This window comes from Hyperolius riggenbachi, chromosome 2 (genome assembly GCF_040937935.1).
Source record: "Hyperolius riggenbachi isolate aHypRig1 chromosome 2, aHypRig1.pri, whole genome shotgun sequence".
In the NCBI taxonomy this organism is placed as follows: Eukaryota; Metazoa; Chordata; class Amphibia; order Anura; family Hyperoliidae; genus Hyperolius; species Hyperolius riggenbachi.
This window is the reverse complement of record NC_090647.1, coordinates 335,368,403-335,391,326: the sequence shown is the minus strand read 5'-3', so window position 1 is coordinate 335,391,326 and position 22,924 is coordinate 335,368,403. Positions and strand designations below refer to the sequence as shown.

Sequence of the window (22,924 nt, the reverse complement as noted above, 5' to 3'; positions counted from 1 at the left end):
ACTACCTCTCGGGCAGTACAATCTACCGATCACTATGCCAGCCACTAGAATCTTACAAAGGTTAACTGCCAGCCACTAGTTTAATGATCAATACTTGTCCGCTACTACAACCTGTCTATAACTACCTGCCAGCCACTATGCAGGAGGGGGGGTGACACAGGTTACCTTGCCTGTGGCACCAAATTGGTACGAAACTGGTACGAAACTGGTAAATTGGTACGAAACTGGTACGAAACTGGTAAATTGGTACTCCTTCACTCCGCTGTATAAACACCGTGAGGAAATGCAGTTATATGGAATCAGTAGGATGGTAAGGAGGTGGCAGCTAAAAGTATGCAAATTAAAGTTCTCCTGTAAATTAGTCATAATGTGCTAAAACATTGGAACTATATAACATTTAAAGTGTCTTGCTAAAAAGGTACAACGAAGAGCAGTGAACTGACTTGTTTCCAAGAACTCAACAGTGTAGGAAAATTACTGTTTTTATTGTTCAATTCCACTGCACCGGGCTGGTCCTTCACCTGTAACTGTCATTCTATTACAGAAAGCTCTAAAACAAAGAAAATGACCTGATCCATGTCTTTAGTGTGTTGCTTTGAAAAGCATTTATGGACAATAATGGAGCCCTCGTAAGCTATGTGTTATTAGCAGCTATTTGACGTGCAGTTATCCACAAGATGTACTTGGCTTAGTCTGTCATATATACAGTTATATATATATATATATATATACACAGCAGTACTGGCACTAACAGTGCTGATTAGAAACGCTGCTGTATCACGTCAAGCTTGCATCTATACGAACGAACGACTGACTTCGCCCCTCTACCTAGCAGCATGTTATCACCGTAAGATACATAACACACTTACCCAGGACACGCCTACCAAGCATGGCTCCTGCTTTCTACTGGCCCATCTGCGCTGGATGCTCCCGCCCTCGTTTCTGATTCGATAGTAGGCGGGAGTGACGTACAGGGAAATGGCTGCTGCACGGTATCGCCGATTTCTAAAATTATGCGAAGAATGGCCGGTGGACGAATCCAGGCGGGGCCGGGACTTGGGAGCTTATCTGAGGCAGCGGGTGGCGCAAGTGTTTCGGGAAGGAGAGAACACGCAGGTACATGCTATGTGGAGAACACTGTACATGATGCCAGGGTCAAAGGGACACGTGACCACAAGCGACCGCAAGGGGGCGGCAGATAGTCCATAGCGTGGCAGGGATGTTATTAATTTGGCATATCCGCCAGAGGTCGCTGCGAATGTTGGTGTAATTACTATAGAGTGGCGTTTGCCACTGTGTGTTGCAGGAGATGTTGCAGCATCAGTGTAAATGTCTGGAAAGCTTTGGGGAATCTTGTCAGCACTTTGAGCCCGGGCACAGTTGCTGAGCTGATTTCAGCAACTACACAGGAACATCAGACAGAGCACACATCTGTGCTGCACTGCTGCATGCATTGATGTTTGCATTGTAATGCTGCCCTTTTCAATGCTAGGCTATTTGTGGTGCCCTAGTGGGAAACCTCACATGGAACAGCATACTGAGCAGTTTCTTGGGCAGGGTGACTGCCCTGGGCGCAGACCAGCAAGTAGAAGAAGGGGGGCAGAAGGATATAACCGCTAGGGACCTGGTGATGTGCAGTGCAGTAAAATGGAAGAAGATGATTACCAGTGCAATCATCTTCCTTGACTCCTGGGCTGCTTGCGTCAGACATCAAGTCATCATCATAACGTCACCACCGCATGATGACTAGAGATGGCCCGAACCGTTCGTGGGCGAATCTCTGTGGGCACTGTACTACCGGGTCGCTATAACCCGGAGTAGTACACCTGCGCTAGCCCGGTGGTGCGCGTCTTTGATAGCGCGCCTGTTGCTGGGCACTCTGCGCATGAGCATGACCACATGCGCAGAAAGTGCCCGGCAACAGGAGCGCGATCTAGGACGCGCACCGCCGGGCCAGCGCAGGCGTACTACTTCGGGTCATAGCGACCCGGAAGTAGTACAGGGTGAGATGATCGCCGAAATCTTTAATGATGACGCATGATGTCCTGTAGCGATACTGCAGGTCGTCAGTGTGCAGAGCCCATGGAGGAGTCGGCTTTCCAGGCTCTCTTTGCCTGTGTGTTCTCCTGGTCCCTGCTTCCTCCTGGATGAGCGGCTGGTCACTAGTAAGTAGGCAGATGTACTTGTGACCTGTGGCTGTGTGACTGTCCCTAAAGAGTAAGGGTTCCCGAGTACTCAGGGGTGGGGGACACAATTTTTACACCCTCGCCCTGGGTGCAATGTAGCCTAGAAACTGCCCTAAGGGCCCGTTCACACTGCACGCGTTTCCAGTCGCGTTTTGGAAACGCGTGCAGGTGGCCGCTACGCACGACATCAGACATTGCATAGAGTGCAATGTCTGATGTTCACACTGCATGCGTTCTGGACCTGTGCGGTCCGGGAACGCATGCTGCACGCAGATTTTGCTAAAACGCGTGGCTGTCCCATTCACTTTTCAGTGATGGGATCAGCCACGCAACGCACACAAACGCGGATGGCCATGCGTTTGTACGCGTTGCGGTCCGCACGCGTTCCGCACGCATGGCCATCCGCATTTGTGATCTGAACGGGCCCTAACAGGATACCTCACAACTTTTGGAGCCAGCAAAAATGGGACGCTAAGGTCTGTTTTCCAATATGATATGCAATCACTATCCCAGTCACGTTTCAAACCAATTTCCACTAATGCAATTGAGCTACTTTACTCCAATATAGTAGAACAGAGTAACCAAGCAGCTCAGGGTGACCCAAACCACTAGGAATGTATAGGGGGACAAAAGAGCCCGAAAAGCCCTCCTACTAATAAGCAATGCTTGGTGAAATTTGCCTTCTTAAAACTTTAAAAAAAATTCAGCTATAAGTGAACATTTGTGGTTACCCACAATGCACCACTACTGAATATTCAAACTATCCCTTTATCCACTAAGAAGGCAAATTTCATCAATATAGTATAGCTCAATCGCATCCAAAACGCAACAGGATGACAATTGCGCTTGGGCCAAAATCGCGCTGCAATCGGATCGCACTAATGGAAATGGCAGCTGCAGTTTCCATTAGTTTTACTGTACCCTGTGTTTTGCGATTTGTTAGCAATCTGAATCCGATCGCAAAAGCAGGATAGTGGAAAAGGGCTCTAAGCCCTGCCACATCTTTAGCCATACCCCAACTTTCTGTGCACAGGGGGCGCAGCCAGGGAGAGAGCTGCACAGTGGCAGCTCTGGAAATCCTGCTTGAATGCCCCTAGTGGGCGGTTTGAGCAGGGAATCCCCCTCTTCCCATTACCCTCTGAGATAGCGACAAATATTGTTGCTAAATTTGGGGGGGCTAATGCGCGGTGGTGGGGGCACACAGAGGGATGTCATGAGGCAGAGAACATTTCTCTGTGTCCCATCTGTCCCCCAAAGTACTTCTCAAATATATCAGCACACCGAATTCGTTGGAAACACGCTTTTTATTGAGCCATCAGTATCGACAAGAAAGTAGCTGACAATTGTTTTGGGGGCCTCGCAGGGCCTCCTTTAGCGAGACCCCCAAAACAATTGTTGGCTACTTTCTTGTGGATACTGATGGCTCAATAAAGAGCATGTTCCCAACGAATTCAGTGTGCTAATATATTGGAGAAGTACTTTGTGAAGTGATACCTGCCTAGGTCACAATAGCAGGCACCCGATCCTCACAGAGGCGTGCCCATCCACAGCTTTTCAACACGATCATCTGCCCCCCAAGGAACCGCCTCGGGATCTCTTTAACAGTGGGCTAAGTAGGCCTGCCCAGCACAATGTTGGATGAAGCCCCCACTCCATTAATAAAATAGGCAGTGTCACTTAACATAACTAGGCAGAGATACCTGGCCTGCTGCCTGGTTATTTGGCAGTTCCCCTGTAGCATTCTTCTAGTTGATCCCCTCCCATGCTCTCACGGGCCTTCCATTGAGGCACTACAACTTCCTGCATGCCCCCATAGAGGCATCACAGTACCCAGCATGCCCACCATTGATGCACCACAGCTCCCATCATGCCCCCATAGAGGCTCCACTGCTCTATGGGGTTATGCTGGGAGCTGTGGTGTCTCTATGGGCTCATCCTGGGATCTGTGGTGTCTCTGTGGGCTCATCCTGGAATCTGTGGTGCCTCAATGAGGGCATGCTGGGAGCTGTGGTGCATCAATTGGGGGCATGCTGGATTTTGTGGTGCCTCTATGGGGGCATGCTGGGTGCTATGGTTCCTCCATGGGGCATGCTGGGTGCTGTGGCTCAATGCTAATGCTGGGTGCCTCTATGGGGCATGTAGAATGCTGTGTGGTGCCATGCTGGGTGCTTGTGGTGCCTCTATTGGGCATGCTGGGTGCGCTGGTGCCATGCTGGAAGCTGTGGTGCCTGGAGTTTCTATAGTTAGCATTCTTCATTGTGTGTGTGTCCTCACTGTTGCGGCCAGTGAAGTCAGCCAGGATCACTTACACAGGGTGACAGCCAGTCTAAAGATGGCAGCCTGCATATTAGGGCTGCACGATTTTAGGGAAAAATCGAAATTGCGATTTTTCTCTCAGAAATTGCAATTTCGATTTTCCCTCGATTTTTTTTTTTTTCACATCCTGCTTTTTCGCACGTTGGGGCAGTGGTGGTGGTGGGGGGGTTGGGGGTGTGTTGGTTCACCACGATCCGCAATGCCCAGTCCGCACTGCCCGGTTTGCTGTGTGTAATACCGTGCTTCTGGCCCCGCTGTGCGCGGATTGGCCAGAAGCAGTGAATATGTATAAGTGTTAATGAGCGGGGGGGCGGACCCACTCGAGCGAGCAGCCGGGCACATTCAGCATTACCAATCACTAGCTAGCAATGGAATGACGGCAGCGGTAGGCGGAGCTGTACAGAGCATACAGCTCCGCCTACCGCTGCCGTCATTCCATTGCTAGCCAGTGATTGGTAATGCTGTATGTGCCCGGCCGCTCGCTCGAGAGGGTCCGCCCCCCGCTCATTAACACCTATACATATTCACTGCTTCTGGCCAATCCACGCACAGCGGGGCCAGAAGCATGGTGTTGGTTCACCACGGTCCGCAATGCCCAGTCCGCACTGCCCGTTTGCTGTGTGTAATACCGTGCTTCTGGCCCCGCTGTGCGCGGATTGGCCAGAAGCAGTGAATATGTATAGGTGTTAATGAGCGGGGGGCGGACCCTCTCGAGCGAGCGGCCGGGCACATTCAGCATTACCAATCACTGGCTAGCAATGGAATGACGGCAGCGGTAGGCGGAGCTGTATGCTCTGTACAGCTCCACCTACCACTGCCGTCATTCCATCGCTAGCCAGTGATCGGTAATGCTGTATGATGTGCCCGGCCGCTCGCTCTAGTGGATCCGCCCCCCCGCTCATTAACACTTATGCATATTCACTGCTTCTGGCCAATCCGCGCACAGCGGGGCCAGAAGCAAGGCAGACAGCGGACCGAAAAACCGAAAGTACTGACCATCAGCAGATCGTCTTGCCACGAACCACGGTTTCGGTTTTAAACCGAAAAACCGTGCAGCCCTACTGCATATCCCCTTCTCTACATGTTTCTATTAATAAAGGTATTATAGGAAGACACCTCTATGGACCCTAGTTATGGTTCAAACACTGCACAAAATTTCGACACACAATACATGCATTTATACACTAAGGCAGGGGTCACACTGGCTTCAAAATGCTTGCTCTTTCCACAACATGAAAATACAGATGCACACAGATCACAATGCACAATCGCAGCGCAGTGGGAGCAATGTGCGCTTTCCTGTGGTGGCCAAAAAAGCTGGCACTACTGCTTTTTCTTTTGCACATCACATGCAATTCCCTATGTCTGGCAGTCCCAGCTGGCTGCCGCACAAAAATGTAGATTCGTCCGCGGAAAAAATCTGCCGTTTTTTACCCTTCCCTCAGGCAAATACGTTTGCTGTGAACAGGTCCTAAGCAATTCACTTTTTCTCCTAAGTTTTCGCCTAGGGCATAATTTTTTATTTTGCCTTTAAAATAACTTCATCAGTTTGCAAATTAAAAGGTACCAAAAGGAAGGTGAAAAAGTACTATTAAAATGACTGGTAGTTTGAGTATTTTCTTGCTTGCTTGTGGTCTAAAAGGCATTTTATTGACAAGATGTGAAAATAACACCTAGGGTCCTTATGAGGTAATAAGAGACTGCGCACTTGGAAGAAAATGTCCATTACTAGACAAGTGTAAGGGTGTCCAACCTTTTGGACAGGCTACACTCTCTATTTGGTTTGTTCCATTTTGTTCTTAAAGTGGACCTGTACTCAGAACTTCCTCTCTGCTCTATATGATATGCAACAGCATAATAACCTTTAAAGAAAAACATTTGTTATAGTTAATACAAATCCTGCAATAAATCTGCAGTGTTTTTCCTTCCAGCTTTTATGGAAGCAGACATTTTGTTAACATCCTGTGTTTGCCAATTAGCTCACTACCATGGCAGGTGCTGACACAGCTGAGGGAACAAATTGCAACTTGTGCTTAGTCACAGGTGTGTGTGTGTGTGTGTGTGTGGGGGGGGGGGGGTAATTAGACAAGCTAAACACTCTAAATACATATACAGTGCATTTCTATACGTTTTCCTTCTGTCCTGTGCAAGAGTTCAGGTCCACTTTAAAAAAGGTAACTGCGCGCTAACATTTGCAATTATTTATTACATGTACTGTTTGCTCACATACTTGTTCACAATTTTTTACTTACAAATTGTACTAAAAATGTAAACAAGTCCTTGCCACCACTCTCACGATCAGTCTATTACTATCCTGGAAGATGCAAAGTACCATGCTGCCTTTGTAAGGCACCATTCCCACTATAGCACAAAATTGACATTTTTTCTCCATTTTGCCGCATTGGAAAACTGACAATCGATGCATCCTATAGTTATTATAGGATCCATTCACTCTTGTCAGTCTGCAATGGATCCGTTGCAGTAGCAGAACACAGAATTAGAACCTGCATGATAGTTACCGGACAGCAGATGCATTTCCCATAAAAGCCTATGATGAAAACACATCTGCACTGGACCACAACTGACCATATGACCGGACACTACACTGTCTGCTCCTGTTGGCCATTGGAGATCTAGCTCTAGTGTGAACCGAGAAAGTATCTCTGAGTTAATACTGTACTTCCAGCATGTGTCCAAAAAGTTGGGTACATCTTTTCAGGACAACAGGCAGAGCTGCACAAATCATTATTTTATAATGTAAGCATTTTGTGCATGCAGATCTTCCGGTTTATAGAACACCAATAGTTTCTAGTTTTACAGAACCATTTAATCCAGATTCCTGACAGCTGTTTTAGCCTGTATCAGTGCTGGATGTGTATTTTATGATTTTGTGCATGTAGAGCTTGTGGATGTGAATATTGTGGGTACTTGCTTCCTTTGGAAACCTCCATTTACACATTGGTAGGTTGAAAGTCTTGGATTTCATTATACCCCGTGTCGGTCTGATGCACTGTTCCTTAAGCTGGCCACTAACGGTCCAATTTCTAGCGAAAAATCGTTAGAGCGATCAGAAATTCTGATCGGATGAAAAATCGTTCACTGCACCATCAACTAACCAATCATTGCTTCCTATCTATCACGACCACCAAGAAAATCAAAATTTTCGTTCGACATTTTTTTCACTCGTTCATAATCGATTGTGTCCATCAATGGCGATTATTTACAACCAATCCGATCAGAATTTCTGATCGCTCGAACGATTTTTCGCTAGAAATTGGACCGTTAGTGGCCAGCTTTAGTTAGGGGGTGTTGAATGAGAGGCATCCACTCCTTTTAAAGTGATATTCCCCATTTTACTGGGCTGTGGGCCCAGTTCTCACTTCACTCGGACATCTTTTTATTCTAACTCTAGGATCCTCACGCACTCCCTGGGTTTCGGGCTGGAAACTGGGGTTGCCAAGTTAGTGCTGCGGGCAGCCAGGTGCAGTAGACACCCTCATTCAACACCCTGTAGCTCAGGGATGGTGCATCGCACAGACGTGGGGCATAGTGCAAATGAAAGCCAAGATTTTCAACTTTACAAAAATGCATCAATTTACGAAGGGGAATACATATCTTAAATAGGGGAAGTCAAATAATACATAAGTACCATATTATGTTTTAGAGCATACCGGTAAACTTGTAACAAATAGTGAAGGCTTTGTAGTGAAGGGATTGAAGTACAAATTCCTCCTGCCCTGGAGGAGAGATGCTGTGTTGTTGTGCACTAGTAACCTATTTCCCTCATTACGCGGAGCGTAAGGCCGGTACCCACCGCACAATCTCCCTGATGATTTTTCCGAAGATCTGTAATTCTTTTTGAGTGACGAGCAATAGTTTCCGTGATCTCACAACGTGGGTACATGCGCGCCATCATGCATTGTTTAGCGTTGTGCGATGATGATGACGGATCAGATCCCCAAAGACTCAGCGTAAAGTAACGCGAGTGCTTGATTTCCCGTTTGTGCCTGTCGGGTTATCTTGTTTAGAGTTGCGTGACTTTCCCCGCAGGGTTATGGATAGGGCAGTGCTCATTGTTGGAGGACCTCACTGGATCCTTCTTCCTGCATTGCTGCAGTATGTACAGTAGCAGTGCCTATATGGTCATGCTTCTCGAGAGAGGCTTGGAACAGAGAGTAAATGAATGGAGCAATCATCAGAGCATCATTTTTCGGCATCATTAAAGTATTTTCAGGCATAAAAATAAGAATTGGGAAATTAAAGTGTGTTTATATATATATATCTGTTGGAAATTCTGCTATGCATGTTATTTTCACAGGAAATGTGAATCTTGTGAGACTCAGCATGGAGGAACTTTAACCCAGGATTGAACTTCATCCCAATCAGTAGCTGATACCCCCTTTCCCATGAGAAATCATTACATTTTCAGGGGAGGTCTGTATGGCTGATATTGTAGTTAAAACCCTCCCATAGTGGGATGTCATGACCTAGGTCCTGACAGTTTGCTGTCTGTTAACCTTGTTGCATTGTGGCAAATAACAGCTTTTCCAACTACCAAGCAAGCAATTTCTCCCTTTGTGCATAGAACTCACAGGAATGAACATTCCGCAGATATCACCTGGCAGAACTAAAGATTTTGCCTCCTGTGATAAATTTCAAAATGCAACACTCATCATCTATAAAGTAATATAGTAAAAAAAATAAGCAATTGTATTTATGATGTTATTTTCACTACAGTTCCTCTTTAAGTCATGCTGCTTTTTGTGTGTGGGTGTATAAAATAAGGAAAGTCAATGGAAGGAGGCTATAATGAGTCAGCATGTCACAACTGATGGAAAGACAAGAGTTAACAGCTGTTGTCCTCCAGCGGTTGAGATAAAGAGCACTTCTAATATGTGACAGGAAAAATGTGACAACTTGCACATGTTAAGTGCCTGCATTAGCAACTAGAAATGAAAGACCTCTGTATGTGGGCAGAATATGTCTTTGATCTGATAAAGTAGCTTGACAACAAGCTGCTCATGGTGGTGATGTAGTCTGTCACAGTAGCCCCTTCAGTCACTCAGAACCTGCATTCTGGCTGGCTTTTTTTTACCCACCACTGGTGAAGGTTTGGAACCATATAGCTAAAATTCATTGCATGACTGACTTTACTTATTCTGTGTAGAATTTTTTGCAGCTTAAGCACCATATTAAGCAAAATGTGTTTGTTTGTTTGTTATGGGTTACTGGTCTTCACACGCTGTTCTTCATGCCGTTTGTGCTGAATAAATGTAATTGCTATTAGTTCTAGTTATGCTGGGAATACACGATGCGTTTTTGCGTTCGTTTTTGCCGTCGTTTTCGCTTTCGATCGATTCTACTCTCGATTCACTGCTCGATTCCCCTCTCGATTCCTTATCTTTTCTTATCAATTACATTCACTTGAATGAGGAGAATCGAAACGAAAGTAGAATCGACCAGATCCAACAGGTTGGAATTTATCTATCGAACCCATCTATCTAAAGTAAAAACTTAACGTGTATTCCCAGCATTAGTTTATTAGTATTGAGCAAACAGGTCATAATAATTCTGGTAATATTATTTATGCCTAGATATTTCCAGTTACTGATATCAGAAATATAGTGCTGTGTTCCAAGTTCCATTCTTGCTGTTTTGTCTCCTACGAGGTCACTCTGTCCTTGCTACTAAGTTCAGTTTCTGTGGCCCTGCCATCTGCTTCTACTGCACCATCACAAAACTAGTCTTTTTTTCCTTCTTTGTGCTGGAATTGCCAAACATTCAGTTGGTTTGAGTACTTTGGGATAGGCCATCTAAACTGTGCAAATACTGTTTGGTTCAGCACCCAGCAACTGGTGATTTACCACACGCTCTGTTGCTAAACTTCCAAAAATTGGGCTGTCCGCACAGGTACGTCAAACATAGAAAGTAACTGCCGCACCACCCTTTTATTCTAAAAAGGCATACCTAACTACTAAAGAGGTGGGAACAGCTAGGAACAGCTACCCCAAAGTACCGGTTTATATTAAAGTGGAAAAGTTAACTTACTGGAAGCGCTCAAGTATGCAGATAAGTTTGTGTCCAAATAGGTAAACTGCATGCTGAGTCAGCAAAACCCCCTACACAAAACCACCCACGCCATGGGTGAAAATAGTGACCAGGGTGAGTCCATATCTGACAATGCAGGGACCATCATCACTATGAACAGGAAAGCTAGACAGATATGCCCCACTTGTCATTTAATAGGCATGTTAAAGTATTTCTCGTTCGAGTTTGTGATGATCTGGAGAGGCTAAATCAGAGGCCATCCATTTCTAGTAATCTCTCAGCCAAGGAGAGACTTGTTCTGGATAAGATCAAGAGCTTGGCTAATACAATCAAGCCAAGCGACAAGACGGGCAATATTGTAATGTGGAAAAAAGAAGAATACCTGCGTGAAGCCAACTGCCTATTTGCAGGGGGGGGGGGGGGGGATCCAAAAAAGAACAGGAGGGACTAACATTGGAGGAGGATAACTATACCATCCTTCTTATACCTTTTGCTGAAAATGCATAAGGGTATTATTGCTCCCCCTGATAGACCCATTGTGGCAGTGCTTGATGGTCCCTACCAGAACCTCATTAGGTTGGTGTTTCTAAACCTTGAAGGGGTTGGTGACTCAGCTCCCTACTTATGTACAGAACACAGGTGGTCTTTTGTGTAGCATTGAGGGTTTTTATGTTGCTCCTGGATGACTTCTCGGTGGGAGTGGCTATGGAGTCACTCTGTACCTCTATCCCCGATAGCGGCAGTCTGAGAGCAGTTGCCTATTACCTGGCTGAGTCTAGAGGTGGTAGTCCCTCAAGGAACTAGTTCATGGACTGTGATGGACTGGAGTATCTGTTAAGGGAAAGTTGCTTCATGTTTAATTTGGTGGTACTTTCTCCAGACTAGGGGCACCTTGATGGGGGCAATGTGTGCCCCCCTCCTATGCTCGGCCTCTTTAGAGAGGCGCAAGGTATACAAGCATCGGATTTGGGGGCCCACGTTTCTCTCTCTCTCTCTCTCTCTTTCTCTCTCTCTCTCTCTCTCTCTCTCAAATATATGGATTACGTGCTCCTGGAGGGGGGGGGAGGGGAGCAAAGAGTCCTTACATTTCTTTTATTGAGGAACTTAAAGAACAGCTATCAAAGAAGCTGTTCTTCTTAAAAACCCACATACCTATAGAGCTTTTAGCCAGTTTAGAAAGCTTTTCAGGAGTCTTTCATCACAGCCGGTGTGAAAAAAAAGCCTTGTTTACCAGCTGTTTGTAACAATTTGTGTTGGGATCGGGCTAGAGCTATACCATGCAGCTAGGTTCCACTTCTCTGTCACTATTCACAGAGGAATAATTTACTGTTTGTTTCTGCCCTGCCTTCTTTGTCACAGATCATATGAGAACAGCTGACTGATTTTTAGATACAGAGAAGGATCTGAAAAGAAGGACCTGCATTTTTTTACTTACTTGGATACTTCCCTTTAACCTTTCAGAATGAGCTATTCCTGGCTGTAAATGGTTTACTTTAGGCTGCAAGGCAGAGAGAGAAACAGGAACACACAGAGCAACAGCTGATGATTATTTACACACATTTGAAGCTATATTTCTGCTTTCTATCAATCTGAACAGATTCCAGTCACAGTATTACAGCCAGTAAAGATTGTTTTTGTATGTTGGATGTTATGGACACTGTCCTCCATAGTAATTCCCACAGTGAAAATTGTTCTCTGTAAATCTAATATCTTTTTCACATAAAACATAAAAAGATAAAAAAAAACCTTTGTATTTGCTAGTAATTATTGGAAATAAATGTGGCTTTTAGAATTTGAGTTACTTTGATATTAGTCCTTTAACCAATATGATTCCAATGTCAGGCTCACTTATACATGGGACACGATGAACAGGACTCTCCTATAATTTCTTGATCTGTGGCTCCACAAGGGAGTCTTTGCAATGTTTGTGTTCAGTGATTCTTCTATTCTGTCCTTCAGACCCCAACCTCAGAGTGCAACAGTGGCAGAATGCTGCATGGCCCAGCAAACAAATACCCCGTTTAATATGGACACTGCACCCCTCTTATTCCAACCATAGAAGTTCTGGGTATAAAAGGTGCTTTGCAGCTTTGTTAGCAGAAGATGCTCTCATTAATTTCTCAGACCTGCTTTGTCTGCAGCTGAAGGGATGAAGCACCCATCTTGGTAAGGGATTTGGCTCTGTAGCAATCTGTGCATATACAAACCTTCACACCATTCATTTGACAAGAGAAGGGTTTTGCTATGGCATGACGTTAGATGAAGATCCCTCTCAGTATGGGTTTATTCATTAATTGCCCATTTGTTGTGTGAATGCAAATGACTATTAATCTTAGGTTATTCATTTTAATTACTGGCAGTAAACCTTCAAGTGGCATATTTCATGAGTAGACAAAACAAATTTGTACATTCATGGAACCTGCAAGCCATTGATACACAAGTTTATATTCTTAACCTGAGTGCACAGCAAATAAGTGCTATTCACCGAGCTATGGTGCTCTGCTACACTGTCTTACCACCCACCTTCATATCTTGGTCTAAGCTACAGCTGTGGACAGAGTCTAAGGCCACATACACACATCAGACCATAGTCTTTTGAAAATGAAAGATCACAGACCAATATTACCCCCTTCCATGTAGTATGAGAGCCATACCTTCACAGTCTTTTCTATGGAGCTGAACGCCCCATCAGAAAAAAATCTTTGCAAGATGCTGCACACACAGATGCTGTACAGACACAAAAGATCAGTATCTGCAAAAGATTTGTTCCTGCCAAAAATCCATTCCTGCAAATTGCAATGATAGTCTATGAGATCTGCAGATCATCATACACACATGATTTAACTGACATTCATTTGCAGATCAGATCCACCAGGATGGATTTTCAGATCTGCGGATGATTGCTTGATCTGCAGATGAATGTCAGTTAAATCATGTGTGTATGATGATCTGCAGATCTAATAGACTATCATTGCAATTTGCAGGAATGGATTTTTGGCAGGAACAGATCTTTTGCAGATACTGATCTTTTGTGTCTGTACAGCATCTGTGTGTGCAGCATCTTGCAAAGATTTTTTTCTGATGTGGAGTTTAGCTCCATAGAAAAGACTGTGTAGAGTATGGCTCTCATACTACATGAAGGGTGGTAAGATTGGTCTGTGATCTTTCAGTTTCCAAAGACTATAGTCTGATGTGTGTATGAGCCTTTATAGAGAGATGGTGGGTGTCTGTTGACAGCCTAATTATTTTGGGACAAGTCGTAATGCCAGCATTTTGTGATCAGGGCCAGGGATAGCACCTATTCATAGTAGGTATGGGCTGCTTATTGTTTCTGCATGGAGTGAACACTGGAAGTACTGTTTGAACATATACATTGGAAAACCTATTTAATGAATGTTGTTTAATGTTGTTCTCGTCCAAGCCCTATTTCATGCAGCCTTATCAATCCCTGCCATGTACTGATGAGGACCAAAAGTCCGAAACAGGCTGTCTACATGTGGGTTTGATATGGCTGTGTAAAACTTAAAGCTATAGGCTTGCTATAAACCAGCGGTTCTGGATGCTTGCTTGGCTTCACAAGGGCAAAAAGGGATAATTTGCATATTCAGTAGGGCATTGTGGGTAACCACAAATGTTCACTTATAACTGAATTATTGCAAATTTCCTTCTGTTTTTAGAAGGCAATTACACAAAGTTATTTAATGAAGTGAGAGGTCTTCCTGTAATCCTGTAGTTCCTGTAGGACTGCTGAATTATTTGTATAATAGAGTTAGCAATATTAATGTATTAGCTTAGTATGGCAATGAGAGTCATTGCTACAAATTCTACGTTTTACCATAAGCGTTCTTCCAGTCCTGTGGGAAATGTGAGCAGTTACGAGTGCTGTCACTAGTGCACCGTGAAAAATTAATTATTGTTTGCAATTACTCTCTTCATTGTAGATTCAAGATCCGGAAGTATGTGACCAAATGTATGAGAGCCTGAACAGGATAAACAGCAATTACTACAGAGAAAAGGTAATACAGTGCATGCTACATTATATCCTGCTGTTGCAAAGAATGCAATTACACTTAATCGCCAAGAAATGACGATGGACAAAAATAACTACATATCACGGGCACACATATAAATAAAATCCTTTTAGGTTGGGTGTTACACGTTTAGAGCCATTGATGAAGTGAACCAGTGGGGCAATCTCTGTAACCGTGGTCTTTGTCCTGTAATCAGGCAAATGAGCTGAATCCTTTGTATCACCCACCTGGTTGGCAAAGACTAAGCAAGTACTGAAGGTAGCAGGATCGGGGCACATGATACAGGCTGGCAGATGGAGGGATAGTTGTGGAACGGGACTGATTGTATGCAACACTCAGGATAATCGATAGAAAGATTAAGGGACACGTCAGGAAGAAATAACAATTGGAAGACAAGGCAGGGTTGGTAATAGGGTATGGCACCAGTATCTGTAACTGTATGGGAGCCTGCAAGAAGTAATATAACTGATGCTCAGGTACCGAGGAGGTGACAGGAGAATCCTTGCGTAGGTTTGCCTTGTTTATTAGGTGATGGAAATCATGAAGGAACTTGTGCTGAATTTCTCATAAGCATGCACTAGATGGACTATGCTTGCCTAAACATAAGGGATTTCTGTAGCTGCCCACGAGCAGCAGAACGAGTAGGAATGTAGTCAGGCTAAATGACTTATGACTTGAGACAGGATCCAGAGGCACACACTGCCAGGAGCAGGATAGCATCACATAGGAGTCATCCAATACACTCTATGGCCTGAAACACACCAGAGGAGTTTTTCTGAGCGTTTTGAGTTTTTAAATCTGCTGCTAATGTTATCCTATGTGTCTGTGCACACTGGAGCAATGAGGTTTTGTAAAAAACCCCATAGCATTACATTGGGAAGAGCTTTTAGAGGTTTCAAAACCTCTTCCCAATGTAATGCTATGGGTTTTTTTTACAAAACCTCATCGCTCCAGTGTGCACAGACACATAGGATAACCTTAGCAGCAGATTTAAAAACTCAAAACGCTCAGAAAAACTCCTCTGGTGTGTTTCAGGCCTATGACAGTTTTGTTCTTAAGATGTTTTGGACAAGTGTAACATGTTCCAGTACCGAAACAGCAACAGAGTATATGATGAACGAAGCTTGATTGGAGGGTTCCTTCAGCGAGAACCGCTTGTTAGAAGTCAGTAATTCAAGAGATGTCAGTATATTTTATTAAAATGTTTAAATACAACTTTTCCTGTTAGAAAAACACTTGGCCCCATCTCTTGCAACTTTAATTATAATGTGGTTCTTTGACCAATGTAGAAGTGACCTCGTCTCATTTTACTTTGCTTTTGGCTGTCTGAGTCTCTGGAATTAATTATTTCCACCACAGTCAGAGGTAAAGGTCCCACCCCCTTGTCTTCTGCTGCTTAAACTTGTTAGAAGTTGCTTTTAAGTATTCGTTGAAAGTCGTTATAAATGTGACCTTCACAACTCTCCTTATTGATTGTTCTATTTCTTACTAAAGTTAGTTCATATGAAATATTCTGGAACCTCCCTCAAGTGATCATTTGCAGTCTGCACACTTAACTGAGCAACTGCTGAATGAAAAGAGAAAACTTTACGAAAGTGCATACACCTTTAGGCTTCTTGCACACAGGGACGTTACAGGCGCACGTTAGTGCAGCCTGTAACGCTCTCCCAACGCACAGCAATGTAACACAAGTGGGCTGTTCACACTGCCCACGTTGCGTTACATTGTAACGCAGCAAAGTGCTGCATGCTGTGCGTTCTCCGCGACTAAGCCACGTTAGACTGTTTGCACATGCTCAGTCATGTTGAGGAGGAGGGGAGAGCGGCCGGGCACATGGCTAATTAATATTCACTGCACTCAGTGACGTGCAGTGTTTACTTCCTGGAGCGGCCGCTCTGTGCGGTGATTGGCCGGGCGGGATCACGTGATGCCGCATGCGTCCAAGAGTACGCATCACGGCATCACGGACGCCAGAGTGAGCTGCACAATGCGGCTCACTCTGACATCCACACTAGAGAGCACCAGGCGTTGCGTTAGGGGCACGTTATGTGCCCTATAACGTCCCCTAAATGCAACGTCCTGGTGTGTAACTAGCCTTAGAAAATCCCTTGGGCAAGTTAGAAAATCTTGTGTAATTGCTTTTTCCAACTTAAAGTGAACCCCAGACTAAAAATCTACTCAGCAGCACTGAAAAGGCTTTGTGTTTCTTTAACAGTTTCACTGATGCTGTGCAAAGCATGATGGGATTTCTGATGTTGTTGTTCTTCTGATGTTTTGGAGCAAATTTGTTTTTTTTATTTTGAATTTGAGATTTGAAGCCTAGCTCGCGCAGCTGGGAGGGGTGATCAGGACACAGGACAGTTGGAACTGTGTCTCATGCTCCCTGTCACCTCCTTGCAACCAAAAATTTGGCTGCCCCATGAAAAAGATCGCTGCCCCCATGAAATCACAAACATTTGCCTGTTCTTTTAAAGCAGAGTGGGTAAGAAATTATATTACCTATCTATCTTAATTAACATAGCTAATCTAACTAAATGACAGTATATTTGTTTAGGCTGAAGTTCCACTTTAACCTATTTTAGTTCCTGGACGTAGAAACTACGTCCAGGAACCATGCGCGCTCCCGCGGCTGATCGCGTGCGTGCACGCACGTTCCGGGCCTGCGGTTCGTTAGCCAGGTAATCGGTGAATCAGGCTATGATGCCCGATCACTGATTCCTCTCCCCCGCTGAAAAAGCGACAGCTTCTCTCGGAAGCTTTGCTTTTTCTGGCTGTAGCGTCCCCCATGCGTCTCTCTAATCGTATGTTACGCTTAGAGTGACGTCATGTAAACAAACTCATGGCCGCCATCTTGTGGCCAAAAAGTAAAACTACAACTAAAAGGAAAAAAAAAAAACTCCACACCCATTTACATTATAAAAGTATTGTTTACATCCCACCCTCCCAAAACTACCCAAATAAAATGTTTGTGTCAAGTAGATGAACTGCGCTCTCCACCTTCCTATAAAACAACATACAAATGGCACATAGAGTGACTCCATACACATGCACTTTGCCACATACAGTCAATCACCACTGTGACAATTGTGCTCGTGTCACACTCGTGTATCCACTCCAAATATAGATTGCGCTCACCAAATAGCAACCACCTCAGAATCAGGTGGGTCTAGCGTATTTTTCATACATAAGCTCCAGGCATATTTAAAATCTTCAATGATCTGTTTAATGTCACTTCGCTCCTCTCCGGAATCATGAAATTGTAAAACACATAAAATACATCATAGTGTAAAACTGCATAAAAAAAGCACGATAGCCCGCGCAATGAATGCGCACTCACTTATATCTTCTTGTCATATGGCACATCAAATAGGCGGCAGCGAGATCTGTCCTGGCCTCCGGGCATGGGGTGAACGGCGTCCCGTTTCCCTCCTGGTAACCCTTTCGCCTGGTCTGCGCTGACTCGCGTCCTCCTCGCTAAGCTGTTCCTCAAACACTTCCTAGTGCAGTGACGTCAGACGCGCCGGCCGTAGCTCCGCCCTTCGCGTTTCGTCTAGTCAGACTCATCAGGGGCTGACGTCACTGGCGCGCTCCGTCCTCTTATACTGCACTACTAGTTCTATTGATGGAAACTTAGATGGAAAATATGTCCCCAGACTTAGGACTCCAAAAACATGGATGCCGGCTTAGGTGGCCATCCTGATTCTAAAATCAAAATTTCAATATTCAAAATAACTAAACTAATTCCTACTTGTCTATATGAAAGCTGCCTCAGTATTTCATTGCGCTCTTACCTGTTGAATTACTAATTTGTATTAATCCCTTTGATACTGGGATCACTCTAAAAAACTGACAGCCGTCTAAAAACATATTCGCCCGGAGGGTGTGACAAATCGCGCTGTCCCCCCAAATCAAAATACATATCCCCCCCCCCCCCCCCCCGTACTCATTATTAAACCACACATCATTCTTCCCATGGTAACTTTACTAAATAATGTCTGCACTGCCCTTCAGTGGCACATCTATACATTTTGTGCTTCCATTTGTGACATGTTAAATCATTATCTCCATGGTAACCTCAATAAATGATATATTGCACTACCCTCCAGTGGCCAATCTATGCAGTTTATGCTTCTATTTGTGACGTGTTAAATCATAACCCCCATAGTGAACCTTAATAAAGGATATCTGCACCGCCCTCCAGTGGCCATTGTGTGCAATTTACGCTTCTAATTTTTTTACATGTTAAATGATACAAGGTCTGTTTTGGCCTGTATTTACAACCTGCTGTGTATTTATTACCGTGCTTAGTGCGATATGTGATAGGTGCCCCATATCCACAAATTAAGGGCTATGGTACTCTAGTGGCTGTTTGGGGATTCAACATAAATTGATGCCCTGTCATCAACCTTTCCTCCTCCCCAGCACATGTGACCCTTATTTGCCGGTTCACATTATACCCCTGCATATAATCCACCCCCCTCCTCCCCCCCCCCCCCCCCAACTGTCATCGGTACCGTATCAATAATCAGTCGTGATATAACAATTAAGGTCGAACTCAATGTTCAGGCCCCTTGGGTGTAGTGTTCCTAAATTATAAATCCATTTGCCCTCTGCTTTTGAAATTTCTTTCAGCATGCTAGATCCTCTCCATTTCTTAACATACTTTTCAATACCCATGAACTTGAGGCCACTTGGGTCTGACCCATGGGCTATTCTGAAGTGGTTGGAGACACTGTGTCTGCAGACCTTTAGATATATTGTATATGTGCTGCCCTATTCTTTTATAAAGGGCTCTGGTGGTCCTCCCAATATACTCCATCCCACATGGGCACCACAGTATATAAACTACCCCCACCGTCTTACATGTAATACACTGCTTGATATTCCATACTTTGCCAGTATTTCTGGACGTCACGTATTGCCCTCTATTGGTGGTGGCCTCTTTGCACCCCTTACAACTTCTACATGGAAAAAAGCCATTTTGACCCAGTAAATTACTGGAATTAATTCTGGGGGGGTCAATGAAGCTGGTGACCAGTTTGGATCTCAAATTTGGGGCCCTCTTATAGATGAACCTCGGTTTATCTGGAATTGCCTTCTGGAGGGTGGGGTCCAACTTTAATATATTCCAGTTTTTTTAGATAATTTTTTCCAGATCTCTGTACTGGTTATTATAGTCCAACACTATGTCAAACTCCCTCCATTTTCTTTCTGCCTTATTTTTATTCTCCAGTAAACTTTCTCGTGGCATTTTAGCTATCTCTTCCACTTCTTTCTGTAACACCCTCCTATCATATCCTTTCTCCATAAATCTTTTTGTTAATATTTTACTCTGTTCTCTATATTCCTCTACTTGGGAGCAATTACGTCTTATCCTCATCAGTTGGCCTCTAGGGATGTTATCCAGCCATCGATTGTGGTGACAACTTTCTTTGGGAATGTAGCCATTTTTATCTGTGGGCTTGAAAAATGTACTAGTCACCAATTCTGTGCCCTCAACCCTAATCACCAGATCCAAAAATTCCACTTTTTTAGCATCAATATTAAGTGATAATTTAACCTCTGGCCAGTGCTCATTCATCAAAGTACAGAACGAATCTAATTCTCCTCTTGGGCCTCTCCAAATCATGAAAAGGTCGTCAATGAACCTATTCCATGCAATGACGTTCCCTGCTCCATTTAATTGTAAAATCTCCTCCTCCCACTTCCCCGTATAGAGGTTTGCCACACTGGGGGCAAATTTGGCCCCCATGGCACAGCCAGTGTTCTGTAAGTAGTAATTATTTTGATACCAGAAGTAGTTGTGGGTTAATGAATATCTCAATATATCCAAAATAAATTTAACTTGTACCTCTTTCAAATCCCCACCTGACTTTAAGGCCTCACCCACTATTTTTATCCCCTGTTCATGTGGGATAACAGTATATAATGAGGTTACATCCCCCGTGACTAACAAGTCTCCTGGCTGTAAAGTGATGTTAGACATTCTCTGTAAAAGGTGTTTAGTGTCTTTCAAAAGAAAGCCGGCATCCATGTTTTTGGAGTCCTAAGTCTGGGGACATATTTTCCATCTAAGTTTCCATCAATAGAACTAGTAGTGCAGTATAAGAGGACGGAGCGCGCCAGTGACGTCAGCCCCTGATGAGTCTGACTAGACGAAACGCGTAGGGCGGAGCTACGGCCGGCGCGTCTGACGTCACTGCACTAGGAAGTGTTTGAGGAACAGCTTAGCGAGGAGGACGCGAGTCAGCGCAGACCAGGCGAAAGGGTTACCAGGAGGGACACGGGACGCCGTTCACCCCATGCCCGGAGGCCAGGACAGATCTCGCTGCCGCCTATTTGATGTGCCATATGACAAGAAGATATAAGTGAGTGCGCATTCATTGCGCGGGCTATCGTGCTTTTTTATGCAGTTTTACACTATGATGTATTTTATGTGTTTTACAATTTCATGATTCCGGAGAGGAGCGAAGTGACATTAAACAGATCATTGAAGATTTTAAATATGCCTGGAGCTTATGTATGAAAAATACGCTAGACCCACCTGATTCTGAGGTGGTTGCTATTTGGTGAGCGCAATCTATATTGGGAGTGGATACACGAGTGTGACACGAGCACAATTGTCACAGTGGTGATTGACTGTATGTGGCAAAGTGCATGTGTATGGAGTCACGCTATGTGCCATTTGTATGTTGTTTTATAGGAAGGTGGAGAGCGCAGTTCATCTACTTGACATATTCTGACATCTGGAACCCTGACACAGCGATCCCACTACAAATTACAGTAAACTTGGCTGCAGTAAGCTCTGAATATCAACCTGTGGAAACATTGAGACACAGGAACTGTTTCTGGAAACTGCAGTATTGGACTGATAAGATACAAATAACTGAGAAGGGGATTTGGGAGATTGGTGTTGCAAATTGTGATAGGATTGAGTGGGCAGCGCAGCCTTGTATATTCATTGTTATTCCATTAATAGTACCAGCTATTAGAGGGCAGCAGCAGCCTAAAATATTTAATTATGGATGTCTTCAGCATGCGGAACCGAGATTCGATTGATCTCAATCTGATATTTTCTAAGGAACCAGGATCTGTACAAAAAATAGAAACGATGGAAACCAACTTTAAAAATCTTTATAGCCTTATGACGAAAGAACAGATAGCGTGGTGGGACATTGCCAGCTATAATAGATATATAGAGGAAGATCTGGTCCCCAGGAGATATAGATGGGACATATTGGCTAATGATGGGGAAAATAGTGAAGTAAATGACAAAGAGTTGGGGGAGTTTTTGAATAAAAGTGCAGTGGACTTGCTGAGGATCTTGGTCAAACGTAAGCAGCATAGGTTGGAAAGAATTGAGAAACAGATTGAGGACATAAAAACTAACATGCAACCATATAAAGAAAGAGAAATATATAAAAAAGAAATGGAAGTAATGGTCTCTAAGCTAACGCAAAACGAAAAAGAAGTGATGGAGGTCAGGCAAAGGAGATTTATTAATGATTGGGGGGAATATAAAAATAAAACAGCCTACAAATGGCAGGGTACAAACAAACTAACACCCCCGGAAGGGAATGAACCCAAAGCACAACCTGCCCCCCAAGGATCCGGGGAAACAGGGGCGAATATAGCCCCACAACCGGGCCCTGTCCCAAAGATGCCCCCTAAAGAGCAAATAAGGCCCAATCCCAACCCTAGGTATGATGGGCAGGATACACCTAAAAGATACCCCAAAGTAAAGCGTAATCATTGGGAACTAAATAGATGGGAAGAGCAAAACAACTATGAATGGAACTTGCCCCCACCCAGAACTCAAAATAGGGGGGGACCCCAACCGGGGGGAAATCCACAACCCAGGGGGGTACAACCTAGATATGGGATTCGACATTATAATCTAAGAAATAGAAATCCCAATGAAGAGCGAGAACCCAGAAATTACAATAAGGTTCCCCTATCCAATAGATATGAACCATTGGAGGATTACAATGAGGAAATTGAAAATGAAGAGCGTTTTTTAGGGTTAGACCAGAGAGATGGATGGGACTATCAACAGACACAGCAGGACAACGATTGGGGAGGGGGACAAGGAAGAATAGACGAGGGAAGAGAGGGGGGATCAAACAACAGATGAGATCGAGACCAAAAGGGACGGGAATTTTCAACATCAGTGGGATTCCCCTCAATAAACAGCAGTTGACTCTTCTAGATAAAGGGTTAAACTTTGCCCCACCCAAAAAATTAAATAAGTTCGAAGCATACATTGGCATTAATAAATATATAAGAACCCTAAATGTGAAAAAATATTTTTTGAACAAAACAGCCACCACCATACAGAGGAAT

General features: G+C 44.2%; 1 protein-coding gene across 1 annotated transcript; it reads left to right on the top strand.

Annotated features, from left to right (window-relative positions):
- The first annotated feature begins 938 nt into the window (after nucleotides 1-938).
- On the top strand, nucleotides 939-21,314 carry UQCC2 (ubiquinol-cytochrome c reductase complex assembly factor 2). Its single transcript, XM_068266142.1, has 3 exons — nucleotides 939-1,116; nucleotides 14,492-14,566; nucleotides 21,285-21,314. The coding sequence occupies exons 1-3, from the start codon at nucleotides 979-981 to the stop codon at nucleotides 21,312-21,314; spliced, it is 243 nt and encodes an 80-aa protein (XP_068122243.1). The 5' UTR covers nucleotides 939-978.
- The last annotated feature ends 1,610 nt before the right edge of the window (nucleotides 21,315-22,924 follow it).

Coding starts and splice junctions, on each gene's coding strand:
- UQCC2 (XM_068266142.1), top strand. CDS start 979: ATGGCTGCTGCACGGTATCGCCGATTTCTAAAATTATGCGAAGAATGG. Junction 1,117..14,491: donor GGGAAGGAGAGAACACGCAG/GTACATGCTATG, acceptor TCTTCATTGTAG/ATTCAAGATCCGGAAGTATG. Junction 14,567..21,284: donor GCAATTACTACAGAGAAAAG/GTAATACAGTGC, acceptor GTTGTTTTATAG/GAAGGTGGAGAGCGCAGTTC.